General features: G+C 48.8%; 1 protein-coding gene across 1 annotated transcript in view; it reads right to left on the bottom strand.

Moving 5' to 3' along the window:
- Nucleotides 1–415: 415 nt before the first annotated feature.
- Nucleotides 416–27,819, bottom strand: part of LYPD6 (LY6/PLAUR domain containing 6) — a 197,884-nt gene continuing 170,480 nt past the window's right edge. Inside the window, exons 5-6 of the mRNA XM_063932303.1 lie at nucleotides 22,525–22,655; nucleotides 416–990 (exon numbers count right to left, since the gene is read on the bottom strand). Of these exons, the coding sequence (XP_063788373.1) occupies nucleotides 820–990; nucleotides 22,525–22,655 (302 nt within the window). The 3' untranslated portion in view covers nucleotides 416–819. The remainder of the gene's footprint in view (nucleotides 991–22,524; nucleotides 22,656–27,819) is intronic.

The raw sequence follows: 27,819 nt of genomic DNA, 5'->3' as shown, positions 1-27,819 counted from the left end.
GAAAATGCAGCCTATCCACTAACAACAGTATCACTGAAAATGCAGCCTATCCACTCACAACAAACCAGTGAGTGTAGCCTAATCATTCACAACAATCCAGTGACATCACTGAGAATGCAGTCTAACCATTTACAAGGAACCAATGACATCACTGAGAAAATAGACTATCTCTTTCTCTGGGAACCATGACAGGAGTGCAAAAAAGTCTGCATAGTCAATAAAACTTCTGCTGACCAAATGTGTTTCTATACTATGTGTAGACAACATGAGCGATACCAGATATAGCACATTCAAAAGTAATTTTGTTTCTTGAGTCAATTAGAAAAAGACTCTTAAGGCCCATATAGACGGGAGAGATGTGTGCTGAGCGATGCGGGGGGGGGGGGGGCGCTTATTTCACCCAGCGGGTGAAATGAGCGACGTGCTAGATTGGCCTGCATGCAGGCCAATCTAGCACCGGCGATAGCGATTTGCGAGGCCGCGCATCGCTATCGCTGAGGGGGGTACACACGAGTGATCTGTGCTTAAAATCTAAGCAATCTAGTCAGATTGCTTAGATTTTAAGCATGGAACTCTCCGTGAGTACCCCCCTTTAAAGGCAGCCATTGTTCTAGTCTCATGAAACTTATATAAACATCATTTAACCACTAGGCAATAATACATTTGTTCTTGCAAAACAATCTAGTGATTTTTAAATGATCAGAACATAAAAAAAAGATTATCTACAAAATGTACAACCTACATTACACGGAAAGTGGCATAAATAAACCCTTTATACAGTTTAATAGTTGGCCCCATTCTTGTTGACGGTTTTGAAATCTACGTTATGAGAATCCACAAGGTGTATAAAATACATAATAAGAGGCTGAAGATGTGGAGCGAATGTCTCTGAGAGTTACTGAGGGGAGATGTTGTTGCAAAGATGGCATTCGTCTCGTTTCTAGGCAACGCCAGGTTACAGATATTCCCTTCACAACAAGAAGTGCACATCTGGGGGAACAAAGTGAGCTCATGTTATTTTAACATTAAAGGGCATTACATTCCTTATACTTAAAAATAAAAAGTTGATTACATTTTGTAATGATGCCCTCAAGAATAAGTTCAATTTTATACTATAACTAAACCACTCAAATTTCTGTGTCGTTGGCTTGAAGTGTGTGCAGATGAGAGGCTGTAATTGATCAGTGGGCTACAAGCCATCACAATTGTACAGTTTTTAAAATTTCTTATGAAGCCCACAAACAGATTAATTAATACTGAACGATCTGCATAAGCTAATTTTATATTTCACCACAGGACTGCTGGCAGGTGGGGGCTAAGTTAAAGTGGACGTGTCACCTTCACACAACACAGCCATACAGTGACAGGAAACAGTATTTAAATTATTGAAAAATAAACAAATCAATTTACTTTAAAACAGTACTTCATGAGTAGAAGTCATGTAGTGTCCTGCTAAGGGCCAGCAGGTGATCTACAGGGTCTCGCTTCTAAGGACTGTGAGCAAGTGCGAAGGAGGTGAGACAATGATGCTCGTGAATAGTGGCGTCACTAGGGGATTGCGGACCACACCCGGGTGACACCAAAATACAGGCTCCTCCTCAGTAACAGGGAGCCGGGTACTGCACTGTGACATTATCGTGCAGCACTGGGCTTCTGTCACAGTGTAGGAGCCAGCGTTGCAGCCAGACGAGTCTCCGGGGGCAGCCCAGCAACTCCAGGAATGCTAGGCACGCTCCAACCAGGGTCGGGGTGCAAGGCCCTCTTCCCATGAGTCCACGCCCCCTTTTCAGTGCACGGGGTGTCCCTGACCCCTGTGACAACCCTGCCTGTGTATACCATCACTGAAGGGGAGCCTCTCTAGCTAGCTCGGGCCCCCAGACAGGCTTAGGTATTTTACACCCACTTTCCCGCCCCCCTCTACAGCTCTGTAACCAGCATTGCTAAGAGTTCCTAGTGTATTTTTAGTCTGTATACTGTTTCAGTGGAAAAAAATAAGAATTTACTTACCGATAATTCTATTTCTCATAGTCCGTAATGGATGCTGGGGACTCCGTAAGGACCATGGGGAATAGCGGCTCCGCAGGAGACTGGGCACATCTAAAGAAAGCTTTAGGACTATCTGGTGTGCACTGGCTCCTCCCCCTATGACCCTCCTCCAAGCCTCAGTTAGGATACTGTGCCCGGACGAGCGTACACAATAAGGAAGGATTTTGAATCCCGGGTAAGACTCATACCAGCCACACCAATCACACCGTATAACCTGTGATCTGAACCAAGTTAACAGCATGATAACAGAGGAGCCTCTGAAAGATGGCTCACAACAATAATAACCCGATTTTTGTAACAATAACTATGTACAAGTATTGCAGACAATCCGCACTTGGGATGGGCGCCCAGCATCCACTACGGACTATGAGAAATAGAATTATCGGTAAGTAAATTCTTATTTTCTCTAACGTCCTAAGTGGATGCTGGGGACTCCGTAAGGACCATGGGGATTATACCAAAGCTCCCAAACGGGCGGTAGAGTGCGGATGACTCTGCAGCACCAAATGAGAGAACTCCAGGTCCTCCTCAGCCAGGATATCAATTTTGTAGAATTTTACAAACGTATTTGCTCCTGACCAAGTAGCTGCTCGGCAAAGTTGTAAAGCAGAGACCCCTCGGGCAGCCGCCCAAGATGAGCCCACCTTCCTTGTGGAGTGGGCATTTACAGATTTTTGGCTGTGGCAGGCCTGCCACAGAATGTTCAAGCTGAATTGTACTACAAATCCAACTAGCAATAGTCTGCTTAGAAGCAGGAGCACCCAGCTTGTTGGGTGCATACAGGATAAACAGCGAGTCAGATTTCCTGACTCCAACCCTCCTGGAAACATATATTTTCAGGGCCCTGACAACGTCTAGCAACTTGGAGTCCTCCAAGTCCCTAGTAGCCGCAGGCACCACAAATAGGTTGGTTCAGGTGAAACGCTGAAACCACCTTAGGGAGAAACTGAGGACGAGTCCTCAATTTCGCCCTGTCCGAATGGAACATCAGATAAGGGCTTTTTCAGGATAAAGCCGCCAATTCTGACACGCGCCTGGCCCAGGCCAGGGCCAACAGCATGACCACTTTCCATGTGAGATATTTTAACTCCACAGATTTAAGTGGTTCAAACCAATGTGACTTTTGGAACCCAAAACTACATTGAGATCCCAAAGTGCCACTGGAGGCACAAAAGGAGGCTGTATATGCAGTACCCCTTTTACAAACGTCTGAACTTAAGGGACTGAAGCTAGTTCTTTTTGGAAGAAAATTGACAGGGCCGAAATTTGAATCTTAATGGACCCCAATTTCAGGCCCATAGACACTCCTGTTTGCAGGAAATGTAGGAATCGACCCAGTTGAATTTCCACCGTCGGGCCTTACTGGCCTCGCACCACGCAACATATTTTCGCCAATTGCGGTGATAATGTTTTTGCGGTTACATCCTTCCTGGCTTTGATCAGGATAGGGATGACTTCATCCGGAATGCCCTTTTTCCTTCAGGATCCGGCGTTCAACCGCCATGCCGTCAAACGCAGCCGCGGTAAGTCTTGGAACAGACAGGGTCCTTGCTGGAGCAGGTCCCTTCTTAGAGGTAGAGGCCACGGATCCTCCGTGAGCATCTCTTGAAGTTCCGGTTACCAAGTCCTTCTTGGACAATCCGGAGCCACGAATATAGTGCTTACTCCTCACCATCTTATCAATCTCAGTACCTTGGGTATGAGAGGCAGAGGAGGGAACACATACCCTGACTGGTACACCCACGGTGTTACCAGAGCGTCTACAGCTATTGCCTGAGGGTCCCTGGACCTGGCGCAATACCTGTCGAGTTTTTCCCAACGGTCTATAATCATGTGGAAGACTTCTGGGTGAAGTCCCCACTCTCCCGGGTGGAGGTCGTGCTGAGGAAGTCTGCTTCCCAGTTGTCCACTCCCGGAATGAATACTGCTGACAGTGCTATCCCATGATTTTCCGCCCAGCGAAGAATCCTTGCAGCTTCTGCCATTGCCCTCCTGCTTCTTGTGCCACCCTGTCTGTTTACGTGGGTGACTGCCGTGATGTTGTCCGACTGGATCAACACCGGCTGACCTTGAAGCAGAGGTCTTGCTAAGCTTAGAGCATTGTAAATGTCCCTTAGCTTCAGGATATTTATGTGAAGTGATGTCTCCAGGCTTGACCATAAGTCCTGGATATTCCTTCCCTGTGTGACTGCTCCCCAGCCTCGCAGGCTGGCATCCGTGGTTACCAGGACCCAGTCCTGAATGCCGAATCTGCGGCCCTCTAGAAGATGAGCACTCTGCAACCACCACAGGAGGGACACCCTTGTCCTTGGTGACAGGGTTATCCGCTGATGCATCTGAAGATGCGACCCGGACCATTTGTCCAGCAGGTCCCACTGGAAAGTTCTTGCGTGGAATCTGCCGAATGGGATTGCTTCGTAGGAAGCCACCATTTTACCCAGAACCCTTGTGCATTGATGCACTGAGACTTGGCTCGGTTTTAGGAGGTTCCTGACTAGCTCGGATAACTCCCTGGCTTTCTCCTCCGGGAGAAACACCTTTTTCTGGACTGTGTCCAGGATCATCCCTAGGAACAGAAGACAAGTCGTCGGAACCAGCTGCGATTTTGGAATATTGAGAATCCAACCGTGCTGCAGCAACACTACCTGAGATAGTGCTACACCGACCTCCAACTGTTCCCTGGATCTTACCCTTATCAGGGAATTGTCCAAGTAAGGGATAACTAAAATTCCCTTCCTTTGAAGGAATATCATCATTTCGGCCATTACCTTGGTAAAGACCCGGGGTGCCGTGGACCATCCATACGGCAGCGTCTGAACTGATAGTGACAGTTCTGTACCATAAACCTGAGGTACCCTTGGTGAGAAGGGTACATTTTGACATGAAGGTAAGCATCCTTGATGTCCCGAGACATCATGTAGTCCCCTTCTTCCAGGTTCGCAATCACTGCTCTGAGTGACTCAATCTTGAATTTGAACCTCTGTATGTAAGTGTTCAAAGATTTTAGATTTAGAATCGGTCTCACCGAGCCGTCCGGCTTCGGTACCACAACAGTGTGGAATAATACCCCGTTCCCTGTTGCAGGAGGGGTATCTTGATTATCACCTGCTGGGAATACAGCTTGTGAATGGCTTCCAAAACTGTCTCCCTGTCAGAAGGAGACATCGGTAAAGCCGACTTTAGGAAACGGCGAGGGGGAGACGACTCGAATTCTAATTTGTACCCCTGAGATATCACCTGAAGGATCCAGGGGTCTACTTGCGAGTGAGCCCACTGCGCGCTGAAATTCATTGAGACGGGCCCCCCACCGTGCCTGATTCTGCTTGTAAAGCCCCAGCGTATACTGAGGGCTTGGCAGAGGCGGGAGAGGGTTTCTGTTCCTGGGAACTGGCTGATTTCTGCAGCCTTTTTCCTCTCCCTCTGTCACGGGGCAGAAATGAGGAACCTTTTGCCCGCTTATCCACGAAAAGACTGCGCCTGATAATACGGCGTCTTCTCATGTTGAGAGGCGACCTGGGGTACAAACGTGGATTTCCCAGCTGTTGCCGTGGCCACCAGGTCTGAAAGACCGACCCCAAATAACTCCTCCCCTTAATAAGGCAATACTTCCAAATGCCGTTTGGAATACGCATCACCTGACCACTGACGTGTCCATAACCCTCTACTGGTAGAAATGGACAACGCACTTAGACTTGATGCCAGTCGGCAAATATTCCGCTGTGCATCACGCATATATAGAAATGCATCTTTCAAATGCTCTATAGGCAAAAATATACTGTCCCTATCTAGGGTATCAATATTTTCAGTCAGGGAATCCGACCACGCCAACCCAGCACTGCACATCCAGGCTGAGGCGATTGCTGGTCGCAGTATAACACCAGTATGTGTGTAAATACATTTTAGGATACCCTCCTGCTTTCTATCAGCAGGATCCTTAAGGGCGGCCATCTCAGGAGAGGATAGAGCCCTTACAAGCGTGTGAGCGCTTTATCCACCCTAGGGGGTGTTTCCCAATGCACCCTAACCTCTGGCGGGAAAGGATATAATGCCAATAACATTTTAGAAATTATCAGTTGTTATCGGGGGAAACCCACGCATCATCACACACCTCATTTAATTTCTCAGATTCAGGAAAACTACAAGTAGTTTTTCCTCACCGAACATAATACCCCTTTTTTTGGTGGTACTCGTATTATCAGAAATGTGTAAAACATTTTTCATTGCCTCAATCATGTAACGTGTGGCCCTACTGGAAGTCACATTTGTCTCTTCACCGTCGACACTGGAGTCAGTATCCGTGTCGGCGTCTATATCTGCCATCTGAGGTAACGGGCGCTTTATAGCCCCTGACGGCCTATGAGACGTCTGGACAGGCACAAGCTGAGTAGCCGGCTGTCTCATGTCAACCACTGTCTTTTATACAGAGCTGACACTGTCACGTAATTTCTTCCAACAGTTCATCCACTCAGGTGTCGACCTCCTAGGGGGTGACATCACTATTACAGGCAATCTGCTCCGTCTCCACATCATTTTTCTCCTCATACATGTCGACACAAAAGTACCGACATACAGTACACACACAGGGAATGCTCTGATAGAGGACAGGACCCCACTAGCCCTTTGGGGAGACAGAGGGAGAGTTTGCCAGCACACACCAGAGCGCTATATATATACAGGGATAACCTTATATAAGTGTTTTTCCCCTTATAGCTGCTGTATAGTTAATACTGCGCCTTATTTGTGCCCCCCTCTCTTTTTTAACCCTTTCTGTAGTGTAGTGACTGCAGGGGAGAGCCAGGGAGCTTCCCTCCAACGGAGCTGTGAGGGAAAATGGCGCCAGTGTGCTGAGGAGATAAGGCCGCCGATAAGGGGGCGGAGCCTATCTCCCGGTTTTTTATGTATTTTGGCAGGGGTTAAATGCATCCATATAGCCCAGGAGCTATATGTGATGCATTTTTTGCCATCCAAGGTGTTTATTATTGCGTCTCAGGGCGCCCCCCCCAGCGCCCTGCACCCTCAGTGACCGGAGTGTGAAGTGTGCTGAGAGCAATGGCGCACAGCTGCAGTGCTGTGCGCTACCTTGTTGAAGACAGGACGTCTTCTGCCGCCGATTTTCCGGACCTCTTCTGCCTTCTGGCTCTGTAAGGGGGCCGGCGGCGCGGCTCAGGGACCCATCCAAGCTGGGCCTGTGATCGTCCCTCTGGAGCTAATGTCCAGTAGCCTAAGAAGCCCAATCCACTCTGCACGCAGGTGAGTTCGCTTCTTCTCCCCTTAGTCCCTCGATGCAGTGAGCCTGTTGCCAGCAGGTCTCACTGAAAATAAAAAACCTAAACTAAAACTTTCACTAAGCTCAGGAGAGCCCCTAGTGTGCACCCTTCTCGTTCGGGCACAGGGATCTAACTGAGGCTTGGAGGAGGGTCATAGGGGGAGGAGCCAGTGCACACCAGATAGTCCTAAAGCTTTCTTTAGATGTGCCCAGTCTCCTGCGGAGCCGCTATTCCCCATGGTCCTTACGGAGTCCCCAGCATCCACTTAGGACGTTAGAGAAAAATGCATTGCTCTAATGTGTGTTGGCAACAGGCCCAATTTAAACCCTATATCAGAGGTTGGCAACCAGTGCCTCTCCTGTGCCAGTCACAGCATTCACTGCAACCTTATGGCTGGTTTAGATCTACAACCTCAAGACAGTTCAAGGTTACTTAAAGAGTGTCACATGTAACAGAATGAGGTTCTTACATTGCGCACTGTGAACTTTATAGGTATGGGGGGAAAAACAAGAATGAAACACCACCTTTCAAATACTACATAATGCTCATTCCTACATGGATCCTGACGGCAAGTGATCATGGGGCAAAGGAACTGCATGAACAAAAGCCACCCAGGCATAAGCATAACTCATAATACAGTCTGACTCAAAAGAAGAGTTCAGTCATTTACACACGGTGTAAGCTCTCTCCCAGGCAGTTGTGGGGTGAAATACTATAGGATGCGGCCTGCAAATGAGGATAATACAGTATACAGCCCAAAAGCCAATTCCATCATTTGCATATCCAATATGGATCATATCGTTCAAGCAAAAGAGGAACTAAAATTAGAAACATAGAATTCTGGCGGCAGATGAGAACCACTTGGCCCATCTAGTCTGCCCATAATTGTTTGCACATCTATGATGCACAAGAGACTAGGGGGGTCTTTCCGACCCGATCGCTCGCTGCAGTTTGTCGCAGCGCAGCGATCGAGTCGGAACTGCGCATCAGAGGCGATCGCTAGGCATGGCAGCCGTCGTTGCCTAGCGATCGCCTCTGAGATCGGGGGCTGGACGGCGGCGTTAAGCCGCCGTTTAGGGGGCGCGGTCCGGCCAACGCAGGCGTGGCCGGACCAGTGGGGGGGGTCAACTCCTGGCCAGCCGCAGGAGCTGCGCTGGCCGGGAGTTACTCCACAAATACAAAAGCATCGCCGCTGTGCGATGCTTTTGTATTTGTGTGGGAAGGGGGGGGGGGGGGGGAGGGCCGACTGACATGCGGGACGGACTAGCCCTGTGCTGGGCACCCCCCCGCATGTCAGGGAAGATGATCCAGCTACGATCAACTCGGAATGAACCCCTAGGTTCACACAGATACCGTGTTTCCCCGATAATAAGCCCTACCCCGAAAATAAGCCCTACCCTTGCTTTTGGAAACTGGTCCAAAATAAGCCCTACCCCGAAAATAAGCCCTATCAAAATTCTTATTACCCGAGTCCGTGCACTAAATTCAATGCCCCCAGCTCCACCCCCGCTAACCCCCTTCACCGCCGCCCTGCTTGAGGGATGCTGTACAGTACTGAAGACTCCATCTCCAAGTCCCAGGGATGCATTGCGCCCTGCACATGATGTCACCGCGCACATCACGCGGCTTCTGTACACGGCGGGAGCGGAGTAGCAGTGGCGCTGGCAGAAAGCAAGAAGAAGAACTGGAACTGGAAAGTGCTGTAGGTGAGGAGCAGGACTGGGGGCATGGTGGCTGTTAAAGGAGGACTGGGGGCTGTGAAAGCAGGACTGGGGGCATGGGGGCTGTAAAAGGAGGACTGGGGGCTGTAAAAGCAGGACTGGGGGCATGGTGGCACCTGTTTTTTTACATTTGCTGTCAATGTTAATTAAAATAAGCCCTACCCCGAAAATAAGCCCTATGGTGTTTTTTGTTGGAAAAAAAATAATAAGACAGTGTCTTATTATCGGGGAAACACGGTATTAATGTAAGATCTGTAAGATCATAGATCATAAATGATTATGTTTCTTTATAAAGTGAATCTCTGGTGACGTTCAGTTACTGAAGAATAACCATGGCTTCCAATCAGAATATAACACAATGCTGTTACCTCTAAAATCTTCTGTGTTGCAGGCATGGGGAGAAGATCTGGTGCAGCATCATAGTGGGCGTACAAAGTGCAATTTCTGCTGCGGGTACACTGGGCTCCACAAGTCTGGACAATGGGGTGTAGAGTAGGATCTTGATCCGAGGCACCAACAGGCTCAAAGCTTTGACCTTCTTCCCAAGATGCATAGCGCCGCCTTCTATATCACCCCGCCTCCCAGCACAGGAGCTCAGTTTGTCAGTTGGTGCTGCAGTAAGCAGGCACTTAACAGAGGGGCTGCTCCAAGCAGCCCTGAGAAAAGCTTTTTATGAGGTAAAAAGTGAAGACTTCAAGGGCAGCAGCAGGGGTAAATGTCTTGTGACATTCACTGCTGCAGCTCCAGCTCTCCCCAGTGGCGCTGTACACTCCCGAGCCCTGGTTGCCGGGTACCTACAGTGGAGGCCCCGGTTTTCTTCATGTTAGACACACACGGCTGGGGCTCTCCAGGATCGCGTGGCCGCGCTTCGGGAGGTGGTAAGTGGGTCCTGCTCGCGGGACCCGGTCTTTATCGTGATCCGGTGCGGTCAGTGGGAGGCGGCCCTCGCGCGCTGGCGGTGGACACTGTGGATACAGGCGATCCCACTAGATCACCAGGGCATGGGCGCAGGTCAGGTTTGCTCTTAAAACCGATTTTAATATCGCCCACAGTACCCGGTGGTTTTGCCAGCAAGGGGGATAAGGCTTAGACCTGAAGCCCCTCCCCCAGCCCCAGGGCGCCATTTCCAGCAAGTGTTCCCACCCTGGAGCTGCATCTCTGTCTTTTCCTCCCTCCCTGTCAGTGTCTGCGGCGCCATTACTCCTCAGCTCACTGTTCCTGGGACTGCTTGGGCGAATCCTCCTATGTAAAGCCGCCTGGTTGTCAGCGCTGTGCCTTTACATGACACTTAAGTATTCTACCTGCCTTTTTAGTCAGTGTTAGTAAGAAAGAGTACCTTTAGTCAGGGGTTTATAGTACAATTACCCTGTGATATACATCCAGTTTCTTACTGTGTAGTGTTATATCTATTGACTATATAGCTGTGTAAGCTAGTCAGTGCAGTATTATTGTCTGTAATAACCTCTGCATTGTACAAACTGTGACTATTTGTGTGTGCATTGAAAGCTGAGTGGTGTCCATCTCATGTCTTTCACTCAACTTGCTATCCCTATATTCTATAACCTGAGGGGGCTTGGTGCGTCAAGTGTTATTTAATATAGGATTTTCACAAAGATATACTGTATTACGGATTTCTCTGACGTCCTAGTGGATGCTGGGACTCCGTCAGGACCATGGGGAATAGCGGCTCCGCAGGAGACAGGGCACAAAAGTAAAAGCTTTAGGATCAGGTGGTGTGCACTGGCTCCTCCCCCTATGACCCTCCTCCAAGCCTCAGTTAGGTTTTTGTGCCCGGCCGAGAAGGGTGCAATCTAGGTGGCTCTCATAAAGAGCTGCTTAGAGTAAAAGTTTTGATAGTTTTCTTATTTTCAGTGAGTCCTGCTGGCAACAGGCTCACTGCAACGAGGGACTTAGGGGAGAAGAAGTGAACTCACCTGCGTGCAGGATGGATTTGCTTCTTAGGCTACTGGACACTAGCTCCAGAGGGACGATCACAGGTACAGCCTGGATGGGTCACCGGAGCCGCGCCGCCGACCCCCTTGCAGATGCCGAAGTAAGAAGAGGTCCAGAAACCGGCAGCTGAAGGCTTTTCAGTCTTCATGAGGTAGCGCACAGCACTGCAGCTGTGCGCCATTGCTCTCAGCACACTTCACACCAACGGTCACTGAGGGTGCAGGGCGCTGGGGGGGGCGCCCTGGGCAGCAATGTTAATACCTTTTCTGGCTAAAAAGAATACATCACATATAGTCCCTGAGGCTATATGGATGTATTTCACCCCTGCCAGGTCTCAGAAAAACCGGGAGAAGAGCCCGCCGGAATAGGGGGTGGGGCCTATCTCCTCAGCACACAGCGCCATTTTCCCTCACAGAACTGCTGGTGGGAAGGCTCCCAGGCTCTCCCCTGCACTGCACTACAGAAACAGGGTTAAAACAGAGAGGGGGGGGCACTTATTTGGCGATATGATTATATATTAAGATGCTATAAGGGAAAACACTTATATAAAGGTTGTCCCTGTATAATTATAGCGTTTTGGTGTGTGCTGGCAAACTCTCCCTCTGTCTCCCCAAAGGGCTAGTGGGGTCCTGTCCTCTATCAGAGCATTCCCTGTGTGTGTGCTGTGTCGGTACGTGTGTGTCGACATGTATGAGGACGATGTTGGTGAGGAGGCGGAGCAATTGCCTGTAATGGTGATGTCACTCTCTAGGGAGTCGACACCGGAATGGATGGCTTATTTAAGGAATTACGTGATAATGTCAACACGCTTCAAGGTCGGTTGACGACATGAGACGGCCGGCAAACAAATTAGTACCTGTCCAGGCGTCTCAAACACCGTCAGGGGCTTTAAAACGCCCATTTACCTCAGTCGGTCGACATAGACACAGACACGGACACTGACTCCAGTGTCGACGGTGAAGAAACAAACGTATTTTCCTTTAGGGCCACACGTTACATGTTAAGGGCAATGAAGGAGGTGTTACATATTTCTGATACTACAAGTACCACAAAAAAGGGTATTATGTGGGTGTGAAAAAACTACATGTAGTTTTTCCTGAATCAGATAAATTAAATGAAGTGTGTGATGATGCGTGGGTTTCCTCCGATAAAAAATTATTGGCGGTATACCCTTTCCCGCCAGAAGTTAGGGCGCATTGGGAAACACCCCTTAGGGTGGATAAGGCGCTCACACGCTTATCAAAACAAGTGGCGTTACCGTCTCCAGATACGGCCGCCCTCAAGGAGCCAGCTGATAGGAGGCTGGAAAATATCCTAAAAAGTATATACACACATACTGGTGTTATACTGCGACCAGCTATCGCCTCAGCCTGGATGTGCAGCGCTGGGGTGGCTTGGTCGGATTCCCTGACTGAAAATATTGATACCCTTGACAGGGACAGTATTTTATTGACTATAGAGCACAGAGAGATATTTGCACTCTGGCATCAAGAGTAAGTGCGATGTCCATATCTGCCAGAAGATGTTTATGGACACGACAGTGGTCAGGTGATGCAGATTCCAAACGGCACATGGAAGTATTGCCGTATAAAGGGGAGGAGTTATTTGGGGTCGGTCCATCGGACCTGGTGGCCACGGCAACAGCTGGAAAATCCACCTTTTTTACCCTAAGTCACAGAAAAAGACACCGTCTTTTCAGCCTCAGTCCTTTCGTCCCCATAAGGGCAAGCGGGCAAAAGGCCAGTCATATCTGCCCGGGGATAGAGGAAAGGGAAGAAGACTGCAGCAGGCAGCCCATTCCCAGGAACAGAAGCCCTCCACCGCTTCTGCCAAGTCCTCAGCATGACGCTGGGGCCGTACAGGACCCCTGGATCCTACAAGTAGTATCCCAGGGGTACAGATTGGAAATTCGAGACGTCTCCCCCTCGCAGGTTCCTGAAGTCTGCTTTACCAACGTCTCCCTCCGACAGGGAGGCAGTATTGGAAACAATTCACAAGCTGTATTCCCAGCAGGTGATAATCAAAGTACTCCTCCTACAACAAGGAAAGGGGTATTATTCCACACTATATTGTGGTACTGAAGCCAGACGGCTCAGTGAGACCTATTCTAAATCTGAAATATTTGAACACTTACATACAAAGGTTCAAATCAAGATGGAGTCACTCAGAGCAGTGATAGCGAACCAGGAAGAAGGGGACTATATGGTGTCCCGGGACATCAGGGATGCTTCCTCCATGTCCCAATTTGCCCTTCTCACCAAGGGTACCTCAGGTTCGTGGTACAGAACTGTCACTATCAGTTTCAGACGATGCCGATTGGATTGTCCACGGCACCCCGGGTCTTTACCAAGGTAATGGCCGAAATGATGATTCTTCTTCAAAGAAAATGGACGATATCCTGATAAGGGCAAGGTCCAGAGAACAGTTGGAGGTCGGAGTAGCACTATCTCAAGTAGTTCTACGACAGCATGGGTGGATTCTAAATATTCCAAAACCGCAGCTGTTTCCGACGACAATTTGCTGTTCCTAGGGATGATTCTGGACACAGTCCAGAAAAGGGTGTTTCTCCCGGAGAAGAAAGCAAGGGAGTTATCCGAGCTAGTCAGGAACCTCCTAAAACCAGGAAAAGTGTCAGTGCATCATTGCACAAGGGTCCTGGGAAAAATGGTGGCTTCTTACGAAGCGATTCCATTCGGCAGATTTCACGCAAAAAATTTTTCAGTGGGATCTGCTGGAAAAATGGTCCGGATCGCATCTTCAGATGCATCAGCGGATAACCCTGTCTCCAAGGACAAGGGTGTTTCTTCTGCGGTGGCTGCAGAGTGCTCATCTACTAAAGGGCCGCAGATTCGGCATTCAGGACTGGGTCCTGGTGACCACGGATGCCAGCCGGAGAGGCTGGGGAGCAGTCACACAGGGAAAAAATTTCCAGGGAGTGTGATCAAGTCTGGAGACTTCTCTCCACATAAAACAATGCTCTATGCTTAGCAAGACCTCTGCTTCAAGGTCAGCCGGTATTGATCCAGTGGGACAACATCACGGCAGTCACCCACGTAAACAGACAGGGCGGCACAAGAAGCAGGAGGGAAATGGCAGAAACTGCAAAGATTCTTCGCTGGGCGGAAAATCATGGGATAGCACTGTCAACAGTGTTCATTCCGGGAGTGGACAACTGGGAAGCAGACTTCCTCAGCAGGCACGACCTCCACCCGGGAGAGTGGGGACTTCATCGGGAAGTCTTCCACATGATTGTGAACCGTTGGGAAAGACCAAAGGTGGACATGATGGCGTCCCGCCTGAACAAAAAACTGGACAGGTATTGCGCCAGGTCAAGAGACCCTCAGGCAATAGCTGTGGACGTTCTGGTAACACAGTGGGTGTACCAGTCGGTGTATGTGTTCCCTCCTCTGCTTCTCATACCCAAGGTACTGAGAATTATAAGACGTAGAGGAGTAAGAACTATACTCGTGGCTCCGGATTGGCCAAGAAGGACTTGGTACCCGGAACTTCAAGAAATGCTCACAGAGGACTCATGGCCTCTGCCGCTAAGAAGGGACTTGCTTCAGCAAGTACCATGTCTGTTCCAAGACTTACCGCGGCTGCGTTTGATGGCATGGCGGTGGAACGCCGGATCCTAAGGGAAAAAGGCATTCCGGAAGAGGTCATTCCTACCCTGGTCAAAGCCAGGAAGGAGGTGACCGCACAACATTATCACCACATGTGGCGAAAATATGTTGCGTGGTGTGAGGCCAGGAAGGCCCCACGAAGAAATTTCAACTCGGTCGATTCCTGCATTTCCTGCAAACAGGAGTGTCTATGGGCCTCAAATTGGGGTCCATTAAGGTTCAAATTTCGGCCCTGTCAATTTTCTTCCAGAAAGAATTGGCTTCACTTCCTGAAGTCCAGAAGTTTGTCAAGGGAGTACTGCATATACAACCCCCTTTTGTGCCTCCAGTGGCACTGTGGGATCTCAACGTAGTTCTGGGATTCCTCAAATCACATTTTAAACCGCTCAAATCTGTGGATTTGAAATATCTCGCATGAAAAGTGACCATGCGGTTGGCCCTGGCCTCGGCCAGGCGAGTGTCAGAATTGGTGGCTTTGTCTCACAAAAGCCCATATCTGATTGTCCATTCGGACAGGGCAGAGCTGCGGACTCGTCCCCAGTTTCTCCCTAAGGTGGTGTCAGCGTTTCACCTGAACCAGTTTATTGTGGTACCTGCGGCTATTAGGGACTTGGAGGACTCCAAGTTGCTAGATGTTGTCAGGGCCCTGAAAATATAGGTTTCCAGGACGGCTGGAGTCAGGAAAACTGACTTGCTGTTATCCTGTATGCACCCAACAAAATGGGTGCTCTTGCTTCTAAGCAGACGATTGCTAGTTGGATGTGTAGTACAATTCAGCTTGCACATTCTGTGGCAGGCCTGCCACAACCAAAATATGTAAATGCCCATTTCACAAGGAAGGTGGGCTCATCTTGGGCGGCTGCCCGAGGGGTCTTGGCTTTACAACTTTGCCGAGCTGCTACTTGGTCAGGAGCAAACACGTTTGCAAAATTCTACAAATTTGATACCCTGGCTGAGGAGGACCTGGAGTTCTCTCATTCGGTGCTGCAGAGTCATCCGCACTCTCCCGCCCGTTTGGGAGCTTTGGTATAATCCCCATGGTCCTGACGGAGTCCCAGCATCCACTAGGACGTCAGAGAAAATAAGAATTTACTTACCGATAATTCTATTTCTCGTAGTCCGTAGTGGATGCTGGGCGCCCATCCCAAGTGCGGATTGTCTGCAATACTTGTACATAGTTATTGTTACAAAAATCGGGTTATTATTGTTGTGAGCCATCTTTTCAGAGGCTCCGCTGTTATCATGCTGTTAACTGGGTTCAGATCACAGGTTGTACAGTGTGATTGGTGTGGCTGGTATGAGTCTTACCCGGGATTCAAAATCCTTCCTTATTGTGTACGCTCGTCCGGGCACAGTATCCTAACTGAGGCTTGGAGGAGGGTCATAGGGGGAGGAGCCAGTGCACACCACCTGATCCTAAAGCTTTTACTTTTGTGCCCTGTCTCCTGCGGAGCCGCTATTCCCCATGGTCCTGACGGAGGCCCAGCATCCACTACGGACTACGAGAAATAGAATTATCGGTAAGTAAATTCTTATTTTTTCTCTGTGATTTAGTCACCATATCTCTCCTTTATCTCTGCTGGTGCTGACTACACTGCGCAGGGGTTTGGGTTTAGGGATATAGTGCTGCTAATAATTGTACTGTGTTACCTCATACTGCAAGTTATATCATGTCTGCTTCTGAGGGTAACGGTTCTAAGGCGGAACACACTGCTGGTGTTGCTGAAGCCACAGGCACATATGGGGAGAATATAGCAGCTGTGGGCTCTGGTTCTGGGGGCTCCTTGCCCCCCAGTGGGACTGGCAACGGAGGCACATACTGACCCTCCGTGGGCCGCGTTTTCCACGCTTCTGCATATGCTAGTTCATAAAATAACACCCCCTATGGGACCCCCAATGCTGGTACAACCGTATGTGGTCCCTGCAGCTAACCCCGCCATGGGCGGACGATTTATCTGCTCAATTAAAGAAGTTGAACCAGTCCCTGACTACTAAAAAGTCTGACCATCGCTCGCCTAAGTCCAAGAGGTCCTCTAAGCGAGCGCTCGTCTCCTCACAATCCACTGCTGTCACTGACACCTCGTCTGATGAAGACAGCATATACACTGACCCCACAGGTTCTGACTCAGATACGGCTGATGGGGAGGGTAGTTCACATGTGGATGTTCCTGATCTTTTGGAGGCTATTAAGTTAATTCTGCAGATAACGGATGATCCCGAGCCATCCGTTCCTCCTAAGAAACCAGATAGGTTCAAGCATCAGAAGGTGATTAAACAAGTTTTACCTCACTCTGACCACCTAGTGGATATATGTCAGGAACCCTGGCAAAGCCCGGGTACGAAGTTTGTGCCTCAAAAGAAGATGCTGGCTCGCTATCCCCTCGCGCCAGAGCTGTCTAAGAATTGGGAAATGCCTCCTCCAGTAGACTCACATGTGGCTAGGATAGTGGTTTCCTCAGCTCTACCTGTCACTACCGTCACGTCTCTAAAAGAGCCTACGGATAAACGTGTCGAGGGTTTTCTAAAAGCGATTTACACCCTCACGGGTGCTGCACAAAGGCCCACTATTGCAGCTACATGGGCGGCAGAGGCTATTGAAGCATGGGCCTTGGAGTTAGAAGCTGAAATCTCCTCTGACCATGCTAGACAATGCTTGTCATATATTGTCACAGCTTCTCGCTATATTAAAGAGGCGGCTTCTGATGCCGGTATCCTAGCAGCCAAGGCCTCTACTACGTCAGTCCTGGCTTGCAGGATATTGTGGCTGAGATCCTGGTCTGTGGATCTGGACTCTAGAAAAACCCTGGAGGTACTCCCTTTCAAGGGGGATATTCTGTTTGGGGAGGACTTAAATAAGATAGTGGCTGACTTGGCTACTGCCAAAACTGCCTGTCTGCCTAATACAGCTCCTTCTGTGTCGAAGGCCAAAGGCACGTCCTTTCGCCCCTTTCGTCCTTCAGGTAAAGCAAAAGGTCAGGCGTACCATAAGCAGGCCCGCACTTCCAAACCTGGTAAGCCGAAGCCCAAAAGAGCCTGGGCTGCCCGTCAGCCAGCAGCCAAGTCCGATAAGCCTGCTGCATGATGGGGCGGGCCTCCCCCTGGGGGATCCCAGGGTGGGGGACCGGCTTCTAGGGTATACCCAGGAATGGTTGAAGACCACTTCAGATGCCTGGGTACGGGAAGTCGTCACTCGAGGTTACGCCATAGCCTTCAAAAACTGACCCCCTCATCGATTTTGCCAGACAGACGTCCCGTTGGACCAGACAAAGGCAAACACTCTGCATTCGGTGGTACATACCCTCCTGGATATAGGAGTCGTAGTACAGGTGCCTCTTGCTCAGAGGGGCCGGGGATACTATTCTCCGCTGTTTCTAGTCCCGAAACCGAATGGGTCCTCCCAGCCCATTCTCAACCTCAAGGCACTGAACAAGTTTTTGAAGGTTTCCAAGTTCCGTATGGAAACCCTTCGCTCTATAGTTCTGGCCTTGGAACCTGGGGACTACATGGTCTCTCTTTACATACAGGATGCTTACCTGCATATTCCTATAGCAGTGTCACATCAACAATACCTGAGGTTCGCTATTGGCAACCTCCATTACCAGTTTTGGGCGTTACCTTGTGGTTTAACAACGGCTCCGCGAGTCTTCACCAAAGTTATGGCGGTGGTGACGGTGGTACTCCGCCGTCAAGGGGTCAGGATACTGCCGTATCTGGACGACTTGTTAATCCTGGCAAATTCCCCAGATCTTCTCCTGCGTCATCTGGATATGACGGTCCGGTTTCTACAAGCCCACGGGTGGCTCATCAACTGGAAGAAATCCTCCCTGGTCCCTGCTCAGAGCATGGTGCATCTGGGAGCGCTGTTGGACACTCACAACCAGAGGTTGTTCTTGTCTCAGGAGAAAGTCCTGAAACTTCAGGACAGGATTCGTTGCTTCCTTTCTCGTCCGCAAGTGTCGATACATTCGGCAATGCAGGTGCTGGGCCTCATAGTATCAGCATTCAAGTTTCAAGTTTATTGTCATCAGCTAAAACAAGTTGACAGACGAAATTACATTGTACAAAGCATCAAGTAGTAGCAGGTGACAACATAAAACAGACATAAAAATGAATCATTCATTTAACATACGTACAGCAGATGGAATAAAACTAACCCTAAACCGGTTGGTACGAGCTATCAGAGAACGAAATCTCTTTAGCGAAGGAAGTTTTACAAAAAGCATATTAAAAGGATGCGCACTATCTAGTAAAATACACCTGACTTTGCTTAAAACCCTACTCCTGTACAAGTCATCAAAACTAGGCAGTGGCATACCAATGATTTTACTTGCCATTTTCCTTATTCTTTCTAATGCCCATCGATCTTTTAGAGTACAACCACCATACCAAGCCACGATCCCATAACTAAGAATGCTCTCTATCGAGCACCTGTAAAAATTTAACATGGTCTGAGCACCAACACCTGCGGCCCTTAAACGCCGCAGGAAGAAAAGTCGTTGTTGAGCCTTTTTCCCTATCAATAACAGGTGCTCAGACCAAGTCAAACATGACGAGATCTGAATGCCTAAAAAACGGAATTCGACATGGTGGAGTATGCTCAATTCCATTCTCGCCCCCTCCAGAAGCTGATTCTAGCCAAGTGGGACGGCCTGCCTCACCGGATCAGGTCTCAAATGATCTCTTTGACTCCGGAGGTCCGTCTGTCGCTGCTCTGGTGGCTCCAGGACCGACAATTGTGCAGAGGTCGTCCCTTCTGGATATCCAACTGGGTCCTGTGGACGACAGATGCCAGTCTAAGAGGTTGGGGCGCGGTTCTGGAGCAGCACTCCTTGCAGGGTCGGTGGACCAAGGAGGAATCTCTCCTCTCGATCAATATTCTGGAATTCAATGTGTTGAACCTAGCCCAGCATTTGATTCAGAACCGTCCTGTTCAAGTACAGTCAGACATCGCCACCACAGTGGCTTACATAAATCATCAAGGCGGCACTCGAAGCCGTTTGGCAATGAAGGAGGCCTCACGGATTCTACGTTGGGCAGAACGTCATCTACCGGCAATATTCATTCCGGGAGTCCTGAATTGGGAAGCGGACTTTCTCAGTCATCAGGACGTGCGTGCCGGTGAGTGGGGCCTCCATCCAGAAGTGTTTCAACTCCTCGTGGAAAGGTGGGATCTTCCAGATGTGGATCTGATGGCGTCTCGACACAATCACAAGGTTCCGGTCTTCGGAGCAAGGACAAGGGATCCTCAAGCAGCATTCGTGGATGCACTGGCAGTGCCGTGGAGGTTTCGGCTGCCGTACGTGTTCCCTCCGGTGTCACTCCTGCCCAGGGTAATTCGGAAGTTTAAGCAAGAAAAAGGAAATCTGCTTCTCATAGGTCCGGCGTGGCCCAGACGCCACTGGTTCTCAGACCTGTAAGACCTATCGTCAGAGCATCCACTTCTACTTCCACAACGCCCAGACCTCCTCGTTCAGGGCCCCTGTGTCTACCAGGACCTAGCCCGGCTGTCTTTGACGGCGTGGCTCTTGAAGCTTCCGTCTTAAGAGCTAAAGGTTTTTCTGAAGAGGTCATTAAAACTATGTTGCGGGCCCGGAAACCGGCCTCTGCTCGGATTTACCATCGGGTCTGGCATTCCTACTTTGTTTGGTGCGCATCTAACCATTATGACGATTCCAAGTTTAGTACAGCCAAACTTTTGGCTTTTCTACAGCAGGGCCTAGATTTAGGCCTGCGCCTGGCCTCCCTCAAGGTTCATTTTTCTGCCTTGTCGGTGTGGTTTCAGAGAAAAATTGCGACTTTACCTGATGTTCATACTTTCACTCGGGGTGTGTTGCATATCCAACCTCCCTATGTCCCGCCTGTGGCTCCTTGGGACTTGTCGGTGGTTTTGGAGGCGTTGCAGGAGCCTCCATTTGAACCTCTTGGTTCAGCTGACCTTAAGTGGCTTTCCCTTAAGGTGGTGTTCTTGATGGCTATTGCCTCTGCTAGAAGAGTGTCGGATTTGGGTGCCTTGTCTTGTAGTTCCCCATATCTGATTTTTCACCGTGACCGGGCGGTTCTTAGGACTCGTCCCGGATATTTACCTAAGGTGGTTTCTTCGTTCCACCTTAATCAGGAGATTGTGGTTCCAACTTTTGTCTCTCCTGATATGTCTCCCAAAGAGCGGTCTTTGGATGTGGTACGGGCTCTCCGTATCTATGTGAAGAGAACTGCTTCTATTCGAAAGCCTGATTCTCTCTTTGTTTTGTTTGGATTTCACAAACGTGGCTGGCCTGCTCACAAGCAGACCCTGGCCAGGTGGATTAGAATGGTGATTGCGCATGCTTATGTGAAGGCTGGTCTGTCAGCTCCTGTTCATATTACGGCTAATTCTACTCAGTCTGTTGGACCTTCTTGGGCGGCCCAACGTGGTGCGACCCTTGATCAATTGTGCAAGGCGGCTACGTGGTCCTCCGGGAACACTTTCATAAGGTTCAATGCCTTCGATACTGCCGCTTCCCAGGATGCTTCCTTTGGACGCCGGGTTCTTGTGCCCGCTACAGTGCGTCCCCTCCCATAAGGAACTGCTTTAGGACATCCCCATTGTCCAGACTTGTGGATCCCAGTGTACCCCGCAGCAGAAAACAAGTTTTATGGTAAGAACTTACCCTTGTTAAAACTAGTGATGAGCGGATTCGGTTTTACTCGGTTTTACTCGGTTCTCAAAACCGAATCTTATTGGCTATCCAAAACACGTGACATCAGTGAGCCAATAAGATTCGGTTTTGAGAACCGAGTAAAACCGAGTAAAACCGAATCCGCTCATCACTAGTTAAAACTCTTTCTGCGAAGTACACTGGGCTCCACAAGGCGCCCACCCTGACACACTTAGCTTCTTTGGGTTGGTATGGCATTAGCCGCTGACACTTCTCTTGTCGTGAGAGTGTGGTGTATGTGGCCACTAACCATTGTCGTCTCTTTTCCTGCTACTGCATTGGGCTGGTTAACTAAACTGAGCTCCTGTGCTGTGAGGCGGGGTGATATAGGAGGCAGCGCTATGCATCTTGGGAAGAAGGTCAAAGCTTTGAGCCTGTTGGTGCCTCGGATCAAGATCCTACTCTACACCCCATTGTCCAGACTTGTGGAGCCCAGTGTACCTCGCAGAAAGAGTTTTAACAAGGGTAAGTTCTTACCATAAAACTCGTTTTGTGTGGGCACTGCATAAACAAATGACTGATATTAATGATAGAAAGTGGCCATTCTGAAGGGGTTAACACACTTTATTTTTCAGAATAGACATATAAGTGCTATGTAAAGTCATTACTACAATTAGGACTTGCTGGGACCATCAGTTTCATCTAGAGAAAATAATTGAGCTGCTCAGTGGTGATTTTGGAAGGGACTGAGGGGATGATTCAGACCTGATCGCTGTTGTACGTTTTGACACAGCGGGCGATCTCAATAGACTGCGCATGCGTATGCACCGCAAGGCACACGTGTGTCGGCCAACAACAACGGGCATCGCCGGTCAGCGTCAGGATGGTATGAAAATTCAGATCGCACAGGCGTTCACACAGTGATTGATAGGAAGAGACCGTTTGTGGGTGGTAACTGAACATTTACTGGCAGTGTCTGGAAAAATGCAGGCGTTCCCAAGCGTTTTCAGGGATGATATGTGACGTCAGCTCCGGCCCCGATCAACCTGTTCTCATCGCACTGTAGGAGTAAGTCCTGGGCTGTGCACAGACTGCACACAGTGGATTTTTGCAGCTCGGCGTACACACGCGATCGCACACTTCCACAGCGAATTTACACTCCACCTTGGGCGGTGACTATCAACGCAGGACAGATAACCTAGCAGCCCAGCAATCAGGTCTGAATCACCCACTTATTAGTAATAATAATAATAGTAATAATAATGTAGATTCATACCTTGTGACCCTGATGCCCATCTTCTCTGCATCCTGTGCTCAGACAGTGCTCCAATGAGGCACAGCGCTTTGTCACCAACAAACTCTCCCCCAAGGCATCCATGACGTGCTGAGAGTAACAATATCTTGTATCTGTTAAAGAAACACACTTTATTAATATTTCATAGAACGGATGGTGTAGTGGTTAGCATTACTGCCTCAAAGCATTGGGCTTGATTCCCACCACAGCCCTAACTGTGTGGAGTTTGTATATTCTCCCCGTGCTTGAGCTGGTTTCCTCCCACAATCCAAAAATATACTGTAGGTTAATTAGCTACTGACAAAAATGAACCCTAGTGTGTGCGTATACATGGGCAGACTAGATGGGCCAAGTGGTTCTTATCTGCCATCAAATTGTATGCTTCTATATATCTCCATTATCAATCTCACATTATTATTACGTATACAACCATAATGCAGGCAGAAAAATAATAAAACTGGGTCAGACCCAATCCACAGGGTTTTTTACACTGATAAATATTGAATTACTAAACAAAACTTGCACTCACCAGATGTGAGGCAGATGCTGAGTTGGACTCACATGAAAATAGTGTATGTTTGCCTCTGTGATGCAATTACCCCCTTCCCCTAATTTCTGGGTCAACATGTTGGAAAGTATGGACGAAAGCCCCGTACACACGGGGAGATGTGTGCTGAGCGATCAAGCACAGATCACTGAGCACAGATCTCTCCCCCCACTCAGCACACATACCGGCGATAGCGACGCGCAGGCCTGCACACGGAGAGAACCGTGGTCACGAGTCTAGTCAGATTGCTTAGAAATTAAGCACGGATCTCTCCATGTGTACCACCCTTAAGGAAGCGTCACTGACATCTAGAAGCTGCTGGATGCCTATATCTATAGCCCCCACTCATACAGGCATCAATACACATCATATACTATTCTGTTGTATAATTAATGTGGGTAAATTAATAAATGACTTTGATGTCTTATATCGGTGACAGGCAACCTGATACACCTAGGGAGATGCGTGGGAAGCGCTCTAACTGTAAAATGGGCCTCAAATTATTCTTAATATCAGTAATGTTAATTCAATTCAATATACATTTATCTGTAACTAGTTACTAGCCCATCAAACTGACGGAAAAACATAACAGTAATGTCAGTACGCTGGAATGGAGCAACACTTATACCCCTTTTCCACTTACGAGCACGGGTCGCAGCCGGGAGCCTGACACGGGAGCTGCCCCCTGCTGCGACCCGTGCTCGGCCCGTTTCCCATCAGCAGTTACAACCCGGCATATGCCGGGTTGGTGACGCTTCTAGTGACGCGGCAGGGGCGGCGCAGGGAGATCACATGATCTCCCAGCGCTGCCCTTCCATACAGTGTAATGGGAGCCGTGTCGCATCGACACGGCTCCCGTTTACACTGTATGGAAGGGCGGCGCAGGGAGATCACATGATCTCCCAGCGCTGCCCTTCCATACAGTGTAATGGGAGCCGTGTCGCATCGACACGGCTCCCGTTTACACTACAACCCTACCCGGATCATTCCCGTGTCCTACCCAGGTAAACAGCCGGGTAGGATTCACGGGTCACTTGATCCGGGTTTACCCTTTTCCACTTGCAAAAAACACGGGTAAATGCGCGCCCCCGTGCATTTACCCGTGTTTTTTGAGCTAGTGGAAAAGGGGTATTAAATTGCTCCGTTGGGTGCCATCTAGTGGCTGCCAGCGCACAAGACACTTTAATTCCCCCATAGAGGTGAGGAGCAGCGTTAGCCTTTTATTATATACAGTGTCTTGCTAAAGTATTCACCCCCCTTTGCATTTTTCATGTTTTGTTGCCTGACAACCTGGAATTAAACTAGATTGTTTGAAGGTCTGCATCAGTTCATTCACAGAACATGCCTACAACTTGGAAGATGTTTTTTATTTTTTTTATTGTGAAGCAATCAAGCAAACAACAAATAAGACAAAATGACAGAAAACTTCAGTGTGCATAACTATTCACCCCCCTAAAGTCAGTACTTTGTAGAGCCACCTTTTGCGGCAATTACAGCAGCAAGTCTCTTTGGATAAGTCTCTATGAGCTTGCCACATCGTGCCACTGGGATTTGTGACCATTCCTTAAGGCAAAACTGCTCCAGCTCCTTCATGTTGGATGGTTTCCACTTGTGAACAGCAATCTTCAAGTCTGACCACAGATCCTCAATTGGATTGAGATCTGGGCTTCGACTGGGCCATTCCAACACATATAAATGTTTCCGCTTAAACCACTCGAGTGTTGTTTTAGCAGTATGCTTTGGGTCATTATCCTTCAGGAAGGTGAACCTCCGTCCCAGTCTCAAATCACAGGCAGACTGAAACAGGTTTTGCTCAAGAATATCCCTGTATTTAGCACCATCCATCTTTCCCTCAAATCAAAACAGTTTCCCAGTCCCTGCTGCTGAAAAACATCCCCACAGCATGATGCTGCCACCACCATGTTTCACTGTGGGGATGGTGTTCTTGGGGTGATGGGATGTGTTGGGTTTGTGCCAGACATATGTTTTCCTTGATGGCAGAAAAGTAAAATTTTAGTCTCATCTGACCAGAGCACCTTCCTCCATACATTTGGGGAGTTATCCACATGCTTTTTGGCAAACTAAAAATGTGCCTTCTTATTTTTAACATTAAGTAGTGGCTTTTTTCTGGCCACTCTTCCATAAAGCCCAGCTCTATGGAGTGTACGGCTTAATGTGGTCACATGTGCAAATACACCAGTTTCTGCTGTGAAACTCTGCAGCTCCTTCAGGGTTACCTTTGGTCTGTGTGCTGCCTCTCTGATTAATGCCCTCCTTGCCTGGTCTGTGAGTTTTGGTGGCCAACCCTTTCTTGGCAGGTTTGTTGTGGTACCATGTTCTTTCCATTTGAAGATGATGGATTTGATGATGCTCTGGGGGATCATCAAAAATTTGGATTATTTTATTAGAACCCAACCCTGACTTGTACTTCTCAACAACTTTGTCCCTGACTTGTTTGGAGAGCTCCTTGGTCTTCATGGTGTCTCTTGCTTAGTGGTGTTACAGCCTCTGGGGCCTTTCAGAGAAGGTGCATTTATACTGACAGATCATGTGACACTTAGATTGCATACAGGTGGACTTCATTTCACTAATTATGTGACTTCTGAAGGTAATTGGTTACACCAGAACCTTTGAGGGGCTTCATAGCAAAGGGGGTGAATACTAGAGATGAGCGCCTGAAATTTTTCGGGTTTTGTGTTTTGGTTTTGGGTTCGGTTCCGCGGCCGTGTTTTGGGTTCGAACGCGTTTTGGCAAAACCTCACCGAATTTTTTTTGTCGGATTCGGGTGTGTTTTGGATTCGGGTGTTTTTTTCAAAAAACACTAAAAAACAGCTTAAATCATAGAATTTGGGGGTCATTTTGATCCCAAAGTATTATTAACCTCAAAAACCATAATTTACACTCATTTTCAGTCTATTCTGAATACCTCACACCTCACAATATTATTTTTAGTCCTAAAATTTGCACCGAGGTCGCTGTGTGAGTAAGATAAGCGACCCTAGTGGCCGACACAAACACCGGGCCCATCTAGGAGTGGCACTGCAGTGTCACGCAGGATGTCCCTTCCAAAAAACCCTCCCCAAACAGCACATGACGCAAAGAAAAAAAGAGGCGCAATGAGGTAGCTGTGTGAGTAAGATTAGCGACCCTAGTGGCCGACACAAACACCGGGCCCATCTAGGAGTGGCACTGCAGTGTCACGCAGGATGTCCCTTCCAAAAAACCCTCCCCAAACAGCACATGACGCAAAGAAAAAAAGAGGCCCAATGAGGTAGCTGACTGTGTGAGTAAGATTAGCGACCCTAGTGGCCGACACAAACACCGGGCCCATTTAGGAGTGGCACTGCAGTGTCACGCAGGATGTCCCTTCCAAAAAACCCTCCCCAATCAGCACATGATGCAAAGAAAAAGAAAAGAAAAAAGAGGTGCAAGATGGAATTGTCCTTGGGCCCTCCCACCCACCCTTATGTTGTATAAACAAAACAGGACATGCACACTTTAACCAACCCATCATTTCAGTGACAGGGTCTGCCACACGACTGTGACTGATATGACGGGTTGGTTTGGACCCCCCCCAAAAAAGAAGCAATTAATCTCTCCTTGCACAAACTGGCTCTACAGAGGCAAGATGTCCACCTCATCATCACCCTCCGATATATCACCGTGTACATCCCCCTCCTCACAGATTATCAATTCGTCCCCACTGGAATCCACCATCTCAGCTCCCTGTGTACTTTGTGGAGGCAATTGCTGCTGGTCAATGTCTCCGCGGAGGAATTGATTATAATTCATTTTAATGAACATCATCTTCTCCACATTTTCTGGATGTAACCTCGTACGCCGATTGCTGACAAGGTGAGCGGCGGCACTAAACACTCTTTCGGAGTACACACTTGTGGGAGGGCAACTTAGGTAGAATAAAGCCAGTTTGTGCAAGGGCCTCCAAATTGCCTCTTTTTCCTGCCAGTATAAGTACGGACTGTGTGACGTGCCTACTTGGATGCGGTCACTCATATAATCCTCCACCATTCTATCAATGTTGAGAGAATCATATGCAGTGACAGTAGACGACATGTCCGTAATCGTTGTCAGGTCCTTCAGTCCGGACCAGATGTCAGCATCAGCAGTCGCTCCAGACTGCCCTGCATCACCGCCAGCGGGTGGGCTCGGAATTCTGAGCCTTTTCCTCGCACCCCCAGTTGCGGGAGAATGTGAAGGAGGAGATGTTGACAGGTCGCGTTCCGCTTGACTTGACAATTTTGTCACCAGCAGGTCTTTCAACCCCAGCAGACTTGTGTCTGCCGGAAAGAGAGATCCAAGGTAGGCTTTAAATCTAGGATCGAGCACGGTGGCCAAAATGTAGTGCTCTGATTTCAACAGATTGACCACCCGTGAATCCTTGTTAAGCGAATTAAGGGCTCCATCCACAAGTCCCACATGCCTAGCGGAATCGCTCCGTGTTAGCTCCTCCTTCAATGTCTCCAGCTTCTTCTGCAAAAGCCTGATGAGGGGAATGACCTGACTCAGGCTGGCAGTGTCTGAACTGACTTCACGTGTGGCAAGTTCAAAGGGCATCAGAACCTTGCACAACGTTGAAATCATTCTCCACTGCGCTTGAGACAGGTGCATTCCACCTACTATATCGTGCTCAATTGTATAGGCTTGAATGGCCTTTTGCTGCTCCTCCAACCTCTGAAGCATATAGAGGGTTGAATTCCACCTCGTTACCA

Source organism: Pseudophryne corroboree, chromosome 7 (genome assembly GCF_028390025.1).
Source record: "Pseudophryne corroboree isolate aPseCor3 chromosome 7, aPseCor3.hap2, whole genome shotgun sequence".
NCBI classification, from domain to species: Eukaryota; Metazoa; Chordata; class Amphibia; order Anura; family Myobatrachidae; genus Pseudophryne; species Pseudophryne corroboree.
Note: the sequence above shows the minus strand (reverse complement) of the source record. Positions and strands in the feature narration are given on the sequence as shown.